This window comes from Hydra viridissima, unplaced genomic scaffold, assembly GCF_058129835.1.
Source record: "Hydra viridissima isolate aposymbiotic clone 2 unplaced genomic scaffold, HvirCarnegie_v1 scaffold_17, whole genome shotgun sequence".
Lineage (NCBI taxonomy): Eukaryota > Metazoa > Cnidaria > Hydrozoa > Anthoathecata > Hydridae > Hydra > Hydra viridissima.
In genome coordinates, this window is record NW_028324316.1 from 2,851,881 (window position 1) to 2,865,030 (window position 13,150).

Here is a 13,150-nt window from a genome sequence, read left to right on the forward strand (position 1 = left end):
TTCTGAAAACAGGTTTTCTATGCATCAATGAATCTGCTTCTAGCTAACAAATATGGAGGAAGATGAAATCCTTGAAATAACGGTTAAATGAAAATATTGTCTAAATTTGTGGTAGATTTTACATTAGTTTTGTTAATTACAATAATTAGATACTATACGACAAAAAAAATCAGTTTTTGACTTTTTCTTAACTCTTTTATCTGGTCGTTAGAAGTTTATGATACAAGACCGCTAAAAATGACTCGATATGTCCCTATGTAAGTTTTTTTCTTTCTTTCTTTTTTTTTTTTTTTAAAGATTCAGTAAATTAATTCATAAATTGTTTCATAATAAAATAATGTAGGCATTAAATCATTATTATAAAAGTTGATCTAAAGAACAAGAAATTTATATTTTTCTTCACCATTTTATTTTACTCTTAAACAATCTCTAGCAAGAAGGGGTTTGATTTTTTTATTATAAATTTGTTTTTATTTTCAGTTCCTCTCCCGGCTTTAATATTTTTGAGTTCGTTATTGGTTCTTTTGATCATATTGGCGATTTTATATTTCCTCTTACGAAAAAAGCAATTATGTCCCATAGACGGTGGAACAGGGGGGGACGGTAATTGATACTTAAGGTTTTTTATTACTAATTCATTACAAGTCAATACTATTTTTACTTCATGTTTCTTAGAAATTAAACATAAATATTTTTCATTTCGTAGAAGAAGGACAACCTTTGTTAGAAGAAAGTACTGTGCCATCAAATATATCTCAAACTGCCGAACCTTCTGTAGACATGACAGATTTAAGGGAAAAAGCAAATGGGAATTATGGAAATGCAGGAAAAGAAGAAAGTACGTTTTTAGATAATGAAATCGAAGAATTTGTGCCTAATAATAAATTTGGACGCTTTTCTGCAGAAGATATTTTACCACAAACTCCGATGACCTCTACCCTGCCTGTACCGAGTCCTAAACAGACTCCTTCAGTCTCCGCTCGGTCTCAAGATGCTAATGCAAAACAAACTGCTGTGGAACAAGCTGAGGAACCACCATTGTGTTTAGCAGGAAAGGTTCTTGTGCAATTTACTTACATGCCTGCTGCTAATAAAGTCAATTTAACAGTTATAAGATGTCAAGAAATGCCTGAAGTTGAAAGGGGTGGATCTGAAATGATTGCAGTTCATTTGTGCGTCCTCCCCATGAGAAAACAAAGACAACGAACCAAGTCCGTTTCTGTTTCAAAAGGTGTTTTTAATGAGACATTTTCATTTATTCATATGACAAAAGATTTGATAGAAACTTGTGGAATACGTTTAAGAGTGTACGGTACTCAGAGATTTAGCAAACGTCTGATTGGTGAAGTGAAAATGCCTTTGTCTCAGGTTGACTTGGTTAGTCCTTTATCTGATGAACAGATTTGGAAATTCTTGAGGCCTAAAGGATTAGTTGTAAGTTTAAAAGTTTTATTTTGTTCTTTTTCTTGTAAAGCGGCGGATCCAAAATTATTTTAAATATTTATACATGCAAAACTCGATGCATGTGCCTCAATAAAAAGGTCTTTATAACGGGTCTTAATTTTTACATAAAAAAAAACAGAAGTTGATTTAAAATTTTAGAATATCTATCAGATAACGTCCGTAACGTCCATAACGTCCGTAAAAAAATTTTGACGTCAAGTTTTTTTTGAATAAAAATTGTTTTTTAGCAAAAACTGCGAAAAACTGTAAAATAAAAAAAGATGATGTTCAATTCCTTTCAACGCGATTTTTTATTGTATTTATCATTTGTTATAGTTTTTACTTGTTATATTTATGCTTCAGCTCATCGCTAAACTTATAATGAAGTATAAAATATTATTTTAGTAAATGAATAACTATAATTTCAGTGTAAAACCACTAGATAAATGAGACAAGAGAAATAAATTGGTGAAAGTGCATATTGGCATAACAGGTTTATTTGGTTGTTTTTTTTTTTTAAATATATTTAAAAGAAAGAAGAGAAAATTTAAAGGGAAATTGTTTTTTCTTTTTTAAGTGATTTATTAAGAAAATTTTCGCCAAGTCAAAACTTTGTCTCGCTTATTTTGACAACTCTTTTTCCATTTAAAATCTTTATAAGAGCATCTATTACTTCGTTCGCACTAAAATGGCGCTCTAAGTAAAACTTGTTTTACCTTAAATAAATTTTCTCTAAGGCGCCATTTTAGAGCGAACGATTTCATAATAAAATGGCTTTTTTTCTTGGATGTTGTTTTTACAACCTTTTATTTATCAGTTTTTTTATTTTTTCGTCAACTTAATGTCTGAGTCTCTTTCTATTTTCAACCAAATTTATCATTTCTCGGAACTCTTCCACCAATTTAAAGTCAGTTTTCTATAAAAACAATTAGAAAACAACATCAAAAAAACAACAACATTATTTGAACGAAACACAACGTGATTAAGTAAAACTCGCTTTAAATTCGGTGTGAATGGGAAAATATGAAACGAGTTTAAAATACTACGATTAAACCGTTGTTTTATTGTTGATATGATCTCTATTACGAACGTTAAAACTTTAATACAGTCGTTAACTCGATAGAAATGCCAGCTCGTTTAAGATAGTAGATATGTCGTTTAAGAGAATAATTTTTTATCCAAATTTATCCAGATTTAAATAAGCCTTTGTAAGAGTTTAAATCTTGTAAGATCGAGACAAAAAGGACCTGTTTACAAATATGAATTTAAATAAATTTTAGTGCAAATTAATATTTCTAATACAGAGAGATCTCAGCAAACGAGATATTTAGATTTTCTCTGTTTGATTATCGAGAGAATTAAAAAAAAGAGAAAAAAACCAGGATCCGCCCAGGGGCACTTACCAAATACTTATTTAATTTCTCATTTCTGAAACATCAATCGATATAAATAAAGCAATGATTTTTTTTTTTAAATAATCTTTCTTCAGGCTTACTGTCTGGGAATAGATGAGGAAGATGAACCCGACCTTGACGACTGGTGAAACTGTTAAAATGAAACCACAGCACAGAATATGAATGACAACTGTTCTATAAAATTTGACAAGAGACTAAAACTGAACTGTTTGTACAACGATTGGTAAAACTTGGTGCTTCCAAACGCAAGTTTCTAAGTAGACGGATTTTTTTAAATAAATATTCCAGAAAAAAAAAACTATTTTTGTTTGTGGTAAAAATTATCATCGACAATGTAAATATATTTATTGTAAACGATTTTTTTTCATTTTTGTGCACAGGTAACTTCTCATTTATAGTATTACTTTCTTTTTTATACTTTTTTTTTTTTCTAAAGAATCCCATCATTAAATTATGTTCAAAAAAATTGTGGACGTAATTCTCACTCTGGATCTATGAAACCTAATACAAAACTATGGTTTTAAAAAGCGGGTTTTGTAACCTTTAATTATTGTAAATAAGAAAATAAGTTTTTACAAATATAATTTTAATAAAAATGCATTCGTTAATCCTTTTGCTTTGAAGACATTAACGATAACGAGTCAAAAGGAATTTCGGGTGCAAACATAGGCGCTAGCGCACATGGGTATATTATATCTCAAACGATAATGCTGCGCGCCACGCAACAAGAAAAATTTTGAATTTAAAAAATAGCTTATAATAATAACAATACAATTAGTAATAATAGAATGCTACGAACAATAGAAATGAAATTTAAAACACTTTTCTTAACCATAGCCAGATGATGAATTCACAGGACCTATCAAGAAAAAGGCAGACTCAGAAAGTTTATTAAATTATGAAGAACCTGTAAATTTGCCAGAACTGATGGTGAACTTGCACTACAAAGATTTGACGGGAAGGTTGTACGTGGAAATTATCAGGGGGGTGAACTTTAGAACAAGTTCCATGCTCATCAACCCATGTTAGCTTTTCGTTGTTATTTTTCATTGTTATTTTTTCACTCGTGACATGATGTGAGCTGCATTTTTGAGTCTTTTTTTTTTTAAATACTTAAAAAAATATAGCTCACGTTGTTTTAACCATCTGATATTTAGCTACGTTTGTTAAAGTCAAATGCGTTGCTGGCAATGGAAAACGGATTGGGAAAAGCAAAACAACGGTTCACCTACTGACCAGCGATCCGGAATTTAATGAAACATTTGTGTATCCGATGTCAACCATAGATTTGAAAGAAGCTACCATGATGTTTACGGTTTTCAACGTTGGGAAAAAAAAGAAGGGCGATATCGTTGGTTGGTTTGCTTTTGGGAAAAACTGCTCTGGAGCTAATGAATCCGAGCACTGGAATGAAATGGTTCAAAACCCTGATAGTGATGCCTGTCGTTGGCAGTTATTAAAAATGCCTTAGTGTTAGCTATTCCTAGAAGTTTTTACTCTTTTTCAAACTGTAAAGTTGTAGACATTTTAAAATGGCAATGTTTCGTAAATCACTATAATAATTTGTAAATAGAATTTGATATATTTTTTACTTTTATACTCGCTTTATGCCTTTAAATATTTTGTAATTTTTTATTTCGTGAATTTATTTCTGTAGTGTATTAAAGAGGTATTGAATTCATTTTATTTTGAATGTATAAAGAAGAATATATAAAAATAAATATTTTAGTTCCTTTTCAAAACTGAAGACTGAAAAGCATTTGGTGAAAACTGGTTTTTTACTTACACATGTTTTTTAAACAAACTTTTTTTATATGCAGGTTGTGAATTGGCAATTTTTCATATAAAACTTTCAATAATTTGGTTTGAGTTTGCAATTTAAAAAATCGTGAAATTGCTTTCTTTCCGATTCAAAACACTTTTTCTGGATTTTTTTTTTTTTTTGATGCGTACAGCAGTATAACCTTCCTTAATTTGACTAAGTGTAGATGACTTTTTGCCAGATATCACATCAAGCATAAAGTTAATTTTTACATGAAATAATCCAGACCAGCATGACTGGCTTTCCAAAAGGTATCTAAGAAATCCTTTGGAAAGACTTATAAGTGTACTGATTTAGGAGCAAAGCCATCGGCTTTATTTTTTTTTTTACAATAAAATTTATCTTAAATAACATGAGTTAAATTTAATTTTTTAGTATTCAACTGATACTTTCTAATAAACCGCTTTATATTAAAAAAAAACTATTGAATTGATTGATGGAACTGCAGATATTGACTGCAATAGTAGTCGTCAAGTATTCAGTATTTTTTCCTTATTTAGCTTTCAGTCAATATATACCACAAAGTTTTAAAGTTCCAGAAAATCATAGAGGAAGAAAAGTCCTGATAATTTTTTTTTTGTTTATTTTATGGCATCGCTTATTCCATCACGAGGTCCTTTAAAATAGCAGGGTTGTAAAAGTGCAAAGAAAATTGTAAAGAAAAGTTAGTAGGCTAAGCTATCATGCTATCATGTTTTGCTCTCATGCTGAGCTATCATGCTCTAAAATATGTAAAACTAAAAGCAATTTATATTGCTGCATTACAAATAATAAAACCATTTAAAAAAATAACAGAAAGATGAGCAACAAATTTAATATAAATTTACAAACCAAAAACTGTAATTATTTCTTTATCTTCAGCTACCGAAGCACAGGGCCGTACTAAGGGCGGGGCCGGCCGGGCCGCGGCCTGAGGCGCCAAAATTAGGAGGGCGCAAATTTTAATAAATTAAAAAAATAATAATCAGTTTATGAAACAAATTTTCACGGGGTCGCTGCTTAAATTAATTAATTTTAATTAAAAAATTAATTAAAATTCCGCCTCTTGACACAAACTCCTATATATATATATATATATATATATATATATATATATATATATATATATATATATATATATATATATATATATATATATATATATATATATATATATATATATATATTTTCTTCTGCCATATAAATTTATTAAAGTCGTAAACCATAATATAAATACAAACAGCAGGGGCAAGAAGAAGACATAATTGGTCTTATCACCAAGCCCCTAGATCTATTGGGGCTTTGGTAATTGGAGACACTAGTCTCATCTCCTGATTTTAGTATAGGTATTACCCTCGCAACTTTAAGTTTGTCGGGAAAGATTCCTGGGTTTAAAGAGAGCGTAAAAATATGCGAAAGCGGAATTTTTAAATAAGGCATTGATTTAATTACTACATTACTGCTTACATCATCAACTCCATTACCTTTATTTGGTTTAAGTAAGTACATGGCATTAAGCAATTCTGTTTCTGTTAGCATATTATTAGCCATTGTATTATTATTAGAGATTAGGTATGATATTAGGTATGGACCTGTGCTAACAAATGCATGGTTAAACGAATTAGCAATTATTGCGTCGTTAATAATTTCACGGTTATTTATAATTAGTTTTTTTGGTAAACGACTAATATTCATATCTTTTTTACCTACAATATCTTTTATTATGTTACAAGTTTTTTGTATATTATTTTTGTATTTTAAAAGTTCTTTTTTTTAATGAACTTCTCATACAATCGTTGCTTTTTTTTCGAAGATTTTATGATTCCGGGTGTTATCCAGGGATTTTGTTGAGTTTTTGTTTTAATAAATTTAGTTGTTATTGGGAATGCTTTATTGTAGTGACATTCAAATAAATGATAAAATTTATCATAAGCTTCATAAGTATTTTTTGTTTTCAAAACAGGTTCCCAGTTTGTTGTTGATAAAAGGCTAAAAAAAGTCGCAAGAGAAGCGTCTTTAATAACTCGTTTTTTAGTTTTTACCTTTTTAGGAAGTTGATTTAGCGATTTTTGTGCTGTTATAAAAACCGGAAAATGATCAGATATATCTTTAATAAATATTCCTGTTTTAATTTTTATGTTTTTATTAATTATAAATTGATCAATTAAAGTAGCAGTATTTTTTGTAATTCGAATCCATTTTAAAACATAATATCAAAAAAATTCTGACGTCTTTGTTTTTGTTGTATTCAAGCAAATCTAAATTCAGATCGCCTACGAAGTAAACGCATTTGCCACATAATTCTTCGCTTTAATTAAGCTTTCAATTTGTTATATTAAAATACTAAAGCTCATTTACTGAACAAAAGAGCGCCCTTTAACACTAACGTACCTTTGATAACTTTGAACATTATGATTTTATTATGAATCGAACCAAAAAATTATCTGGTGCTGAATTTAAGAAGAAAAGAAAACAGCGCCAAGAGAGTGACGAGAAACTACGAAACTGTTTCAAAAAGTGGTTGGTAACAAACTCAGTGGAAAAACAAATTATTTCGGAGGATACTTGCATCGAAGTTAATTACAAATTAACAGATCCTATAATTGACTTAAGTTCAGATCATCATTTGGAATTAATTGAAGAGGAGATTTTCATAAGCAAAGGTCAAGAAGAATTTTGCACAACTGATTCAGAACCAATAAGGGAAGATGGAAATTCCCAGCTTTCAGGCCCAGCTGAAATGGACGAGGATGAACTTCATTCAGAAATCTCAGAAATTCCAGTGGCCTCGGAAAAAAATTTTCAACACAGGGATCCAACAACATGGCCTAAAATAACGGACAAAATAAGATGCTTTTTGATTGAGCATGGGCCAGAGCAAGATAGAAGAGAGTTTTTCCAAACACGCTGTGTGATTTTGACAACAGAATGCGACACTTCAGCTCAAAATGGTATGAAAAAATTCATCCCAATGGTGAAAAGTTTGTTCGCACTTGGCTGCAGTACAGCAACAAAAAAGATTCTTTATTTTGTTTTTGCTGTTTGTTATTTTCAACAACAAAAACCAACAATTTCTCAGAAATTTCCAAAGGGTTTTGTGACTGGAAAAAACTAAACCCAAGAATTCCGGAGCATGAAAACAGCAATGAACACCAAAGATGCTATTCTGATTGGAAAACTCTCGAAAAAAAACTTAAGGAAGGAAAGACCCTGGATTCTGATCTGCAGAGAGTTATCAGTGGAGAGATGAAAAAGTGGAAAGACATCTTGAAAGTGATTGTTGATGCAATTTTGTTCTGTGCCAAGAACAATCTTGCCCGTCGGGGAACAACAGAAGACATCGGTCAACAAAACTGTGGCATTTTTCTGAGCTTAATTGAGTTGATTAGCCATTATTATCCTTTAGTGACTGAACATATTGCGTCCGTTAAAGCAAAAAAAAAACACAACAACCTACTTTTCTCCTCGAATTCAAAATGAGCTGATTGAGTTACTTGGGCAGAAAGTCAGGAACAAAATTTTGTCAAACATCAAAGAAGCTAAATACTACTCTGTTCTGTTTGACTGCACTCCAGATGCCTCCCACAAAGAACAGATGTCTCAGATCATCAGGTATGTCCACATCAGTGATGAAACCTGCACAATTAAGGAAAGCTTTGTGGACTTCATTGAATCTCACCAAAAAACCGGAAAAGGTCTTGCAACAGAGATAACTGAAAAATTGAAGAAGGATGGTCTAAACATTTCCGATTGCCGGGGCCAAGGCTATGATAATGGATCCAATATGTCTGGAAAATACAATGGCGTCAAAGCTCACATCCATTCTCTTAATGAGTCAGCAAGATTTGTTCCATGTGCAGCTCACACTTTAAATCTTGTTGGTGTTCATGCTGCTGAGGTTTCCCCACTCATGATTACGTTTTTTGGAAAGGTTCAAGCCATCTTTAACTTTTTTTCAAGCTCCACGTCAAGATGGGAAAAACTGATGAAAACGTTGACCATTTCATTAAAGGGAAACAGTGACACAAGATGGTCTGCCAAAAAAGAAGCAATCACACCATTGCACAGACAAATCAAAGACGTTCTTCAAGTTTTGGAATCCATTATCCACAATCCCATGACAAATGCTGTCACAGTTAGCAGTGCAAAAGAACTTCTCATTCAAATTGATTTCAGTTTTTTGTGTTTGTTGGATTTCTGGAGTCAAATTCTTTCTCTAATTGACCGGGAAAACAAACTGCTTCAGTCAAAAACCATTTCAATTGACATTGCTGCAAAAAAAATTAAAGGATTGAAGGCTTCCATTCAGAATCTTCGAGATGTTGGAGTGGACAACATTATCAAAGATGCCACAGAAAAAGCTAACCAGAGCGGAATTGATGGTAGCTTTCCAATCAAGAGGAAGCGCAAAGTGAAGCGGATGGCACTTTATGAAGCTGAAGATGACTCTCACCTTCTCACAGCAAAAACAGAATTCGGATCTCAGTGCAACCTTGTGTTTGACAGCATTATTACACAAATTGAGTGGCGGTTTGAGGCTATGTCTGCTGTATCCTCTGATTTTGACTTCCTCAGTGGGCATTCACTCTCTAAAAGTTCAGTGGATGAACTCAAGAAAAAAGCTGCAAATTTATCTCAAATTTACAAGGCAGATTTAGACTCTTCCGATTTCCAGTCAGAAATGGCAAGCTTTAAATATCTCAAGCTGCCGCAATGATGGACAACTTTGAAAAATCTTCCCCGATCGACATTTTGCAGCTCATTCATAAATATTCTTTGACCGATGCTTATCCCAACACGGCAATTGCTATTCGCATCTTCCTCACCATACCAGTCACAGTTGCTACGTGTGAGAGAAGTTTCAGTAAACTTAAGCTCATAAAAAACTATATGAGGTCAAAAATGGGCCAAGAACATTTGTCTAGTTTGGCTATAATTTCAATTGAAAATGAAGTGGCAAACAACATTGATTTTGATGATGTCATTAGTGAATTTGCCTCAAAAAAAGCCAGAAAAGTGACATTGAACTAAATTTTTTGCAACCTTAATGACAAATTTTACTTATAACTTGATGTGATAAATTTTGTGATCAATAAATCATTTTTTTCGTTGAATTTTCTCCTTTTTTTTTTTTTTTGGGGGGGGGGGGGAGGGCGCAATTTTCTTTTCTTGCCCGAAGCGCAAAATTGGCTCGGTACGGCCCTGCCGAAGCAAAAGGAACATAATCCACTTTCAGCCAAAACTTTTCCAGCTTCGGGTGAAAATTGAAACTCGGACTCATCGAAGTTAAAATTGCGCTTGGGTTCATATAGGATACCTAGATTGTCTTTCTCCGCCAATTAGCTTCTAATGTCCACAAAACAACTGTTTAATTATTTGCTGTGACACATTACCATTTATCTCTAGGTTTTAACAACCTTGATCTACCAAATTGGTGAGGTCTGTCTCTGCTTATTTTCCCCATCAAACATTCATCTGACAATAGACGGGACACAAGTGAAATGATAGTGTCTTAGGTGATAGGATGAGCTCTCCTTTGTGCATTGATTATATAGTTAACTTAAACTCGTTCCTCAGTTTTAGTCAAAAAAGTGCAAGGGCCCTTTTTTTTGACCATACGAACTTTTCCAAAAATCTTGTCTCTCAAGGTTGTTCTAGGAATGCAACAGTTGTGCTTCTTCGACTGCTAAAAAATATTTAAAGTATGTAGCTACCTAGGCAGTAAGAACTTATAGTAAAGGTTATCAGATTGTGAAAGGTTAATAGATACAATATTATTCATCTTTACTTTGATTATTTAAATAAAATATTTAAAATTTAAAACAACAAAAAACCTCAATTTTTAAAAAAAAAATTTTGATGGCAATTACTAGCAGAGGGATTATTGCTTCCAGGGGTGGTGGTGGCGAACACTACCACCCCACACCCACCCTTTCAAGTTCATCCACTAAATCTATATGTATAAGGTCTTCCTGCATCCTCAAAACACCCTTAAAATAAACAAAAAAAAGATTATAAACAACAAGTCTTTTGAGTGATTATCCAAAAGCTTTTCTAAAATATTATGTTGAAATTAAATACTTCGCTATTCTTGCAGTTTGCCATAAATTGACTTTGCTCTGATGGAGCAAGCCAAAATTGAAAGTTCTACATTAGTCATAAACTGGAAGTCTGCAGCAATATAGTGGATAGAGTAGTTTCCTGGACATGAAACCATTGTGCTCTAGGTAGCAACAAAACTGAACTATGTTAAGTAAAAGATCTCAAATTTTATATCATCATCAGCGTTATTTCTTAAAATATTAAGAATGTCTAATTATATAAAATTAAGCTTAAAACTTGGTTCTATTACTGTTATCTTTAATAACTAAAAGGAAGTTGATGTGACTGTTTAGGCGAGACCAAAAATTTTCGACGAATCCGACAGATACCCCATTCACACCAAAAGTAAAACTTGTTTTAATCGTGGTTAACACTACTTTTTGAAACCTTATTTCAAATAAATGAGTTTAAAAAACAGTAGCTAAATAAATCAACATCACGAGGTTATTTTATTCAAAAACTTTTGTTTGGAAGCCGAGATGTTTTGAAAGATGTAAAGAAAAATTTAGAATAATAATAATAATAATATTAATAATAATAATAGTAATAATAATAATAATAATAATAATAATAATAATAATAATAATAATAATAATAATAATAATAATAATAATAATAATAATAATAATAATAATAATAATAATAATAATAATAATAATAATAATAATAATAATAATAATAATAATAATAATAATAATAATAATAATAATAATAATAATAATAATAATAATAATAATAATAATAATAATAATAATAATAATAATAATAATAATAATAATAATAATAATAATAATAATAATAATAATAATAATAATATATTCAAAAGAAATTATTTATAAACGTATTATATTCATAGGCGCCGAGTCCACGGGGACAACAGGGGCAGTGGCCCCCTCTCCCCCGGAAATTTATACTAATGATATACAGTGTCTCAAAAAATTATCTGACCAAACAAGTTTTTCCCAAAAAAAAATGTTTACGCTCTAAATTATACTAAAAACAATGAATAGCGATACTTACTTTGTCTGTCATTTTAATTCTAATGGGAATAGTATGTTATTTAGCGTTCATATTTTTTGATTCATGCTTCAGTTGGTTTATTATTTGTCCTAAGAGAAACTTAGTATTGAATAGGCTTGTAAAAAAATTATCCGACCAAGCGATATTTAGGTAAGTTTAATTATTTTATGTGAAATTTGGTAAAATATTTTAGCAAATTTTTATACAATTAATGAAATTGCATAACAAAAAACTGTTTTTTTTGTAGTAAAAAAAAAAATTATGTATAAAAAAAAGGTTTCATGTTTTTTTAAGTAAAATGGTGGGAGGTAAACGTCACTGGACTGTTTCTCAGAGAAATTCAGCTGTTGATCTAGTCAATCAGGGTAAAACCTATCGTCAGGTGCAGCAAGAGACTGGAATTCCTCATAATACAGTATCCGACATAATGAAGAAGTATAATTTGATCGGAACAACAGCCACAAAAGAAGGGCAGGGTCGCAAAAAAAAGACTTCTAAGAGTTTCGATAGAAACTTAATTATACAAGTCAAGAAAAATTGCTTCATTTCTGTTCGAAAACTGGCTGAGCAAGCTGAAGAGAATTATGGAATAAAATTATCCCATCAAACAATCAGAAATCGTATCCGAGACTTTTTGAAATCCCTGATTTCAAGGACGACTTGTGTGTAATAAACCATATTTGAGTAAGAAACACATGAAAAGAAGATTGGAGTTTGCTAAGAAGTTCAAAAACATGCCGTTAAGTTTCTGGAAAAAGATCCTGTGAAGCGACGAATCGATATTCAACTTAAAGTCATCTGATGGAGCCCACAAAGTTTGGAGAAAAGCCGGAGAAGTCTACAAATTAAGCTGCGTGAGAGGAACTGTCAAGTATGGCGGCGGTAACGTGATGGTATGGGGTTAAATAGCTTGGAAGGGTGACGGAAAACTCCAATTTATAGATACTAGAATGGATCAGGTGCAATACAGAAACATATTAAAGCAAAATTTGAAATCATTTGCTCGAAAACTTCGGCTAGGATCTGATTTTACATTTCAGCAAGATAGCGATCCCAAGCATAGTGCCACTAAAACCAAGGAGTGGTTTGCTGAAAATAATGTTGAGGTCTTGGAATGGCCCGCACAATCACCGGACCTTAATCCCATTGAACATTTGTGGGAAATTTTAGACCGAAAAATTGGAGATCGGTCATTTTCCAAAAAAGATAACCGCAAAGTGGCAATTGAAGAAGCCTGCGAAAAGATTCAACCAGAAGAAACAAAATCTTTAGTTGAATCAATGCCTAGACCTCTAGAAGCTGTAATCCAAGCAAAGGGAGGCCCAACAAAGTATTAAAATAATTGTTTTGTTATATAATAATTTGTTAT

At 31.5% G+C, this 13,150-nt stretch overlaps 4 protein-coding genes across 5 annotated transcripts; 3 read left to right on the forward strand and 1 right to left on the reverse strand.

Moving 5' to 3' along the window:
- Positions 1-5: 5 nt before the first annotated feature.
- LOC149877084 (synaptotagmin-14-like) lies at positions 6-4,628 on the forward strand. 2 transcript variants are annotated; one of them, XM_090074465.1, is made up of 5 exons: positions 6-257; positions 481-603; positions 707-1,434; positions 3,696-3,882; positions 4,016-4,628. In XM_090074465.1, the coding sequence occupies exons 1-5, from the start codon at positions 248-250 to the stop codon at positions 4,327-4,329; spliced, it is 1,362 nt and encodes a 453-aa protein (XP_089930591.1). In that variant the 5' UTR covers positions 6-247; the 3' UTR covers positions 4,330-4,628. The 2 variants fall into 2 exon arrangements, 1 of the variants encoding a protein (XP_089930591.1); XR_016448307.1 differs by having other exon boundaries at positions 11-257; positions 2,933-3,882.
- Positions 4,629-5,868: 1,240 nt separating this feature from the next.
- Positions 5,869-6,354, reverse strand: LOC149877085 (uncharacterized). The gene has a single exon (XM_090074504.1). The coding sequence runs from the start codon at positions 6,352-6,354 to the stop codon at positions 5,869-5,871; it is 486 nt and encodes a 161-aa protein (XP_089930630.1).
- A 727-nt stretch (positions 6,355-7,081) lies between these two features.
- Positions 7,082-8,139, forward strand: LOC149877086 (zinc finger MYM-type protein 5-like). The gene is made up of 2 exons (XM_090074505.1): positions 7,082-7,536; positions 7,587-8,139. The coding sequence occupies exons 1-2, from the start codon at positions 7,082-7,084 to the stop codon at positions 8,137-8,139; spliced, it is 1,008 nt and encodes a 335-aa protein (XP_089930631.1).
- Positions 8,140-8,254: 115 nt separating this feature from the next.
- Positions 8,255-9,376, forward strand: LOC149877087 (zinc finger MYM-type protein 1-like). The gene has a single exon (XM_090074506.1). It carries the CDS (start codon positions 8,255-8,257, stop codon positions 9,374-9,376), a length of 1,122 nt encoding a protein of 373 aa, XP_089930632.1.
- The last annotated feature ends 3,774 nt before the right edge of the window (positions 9,377-13,150 follow it).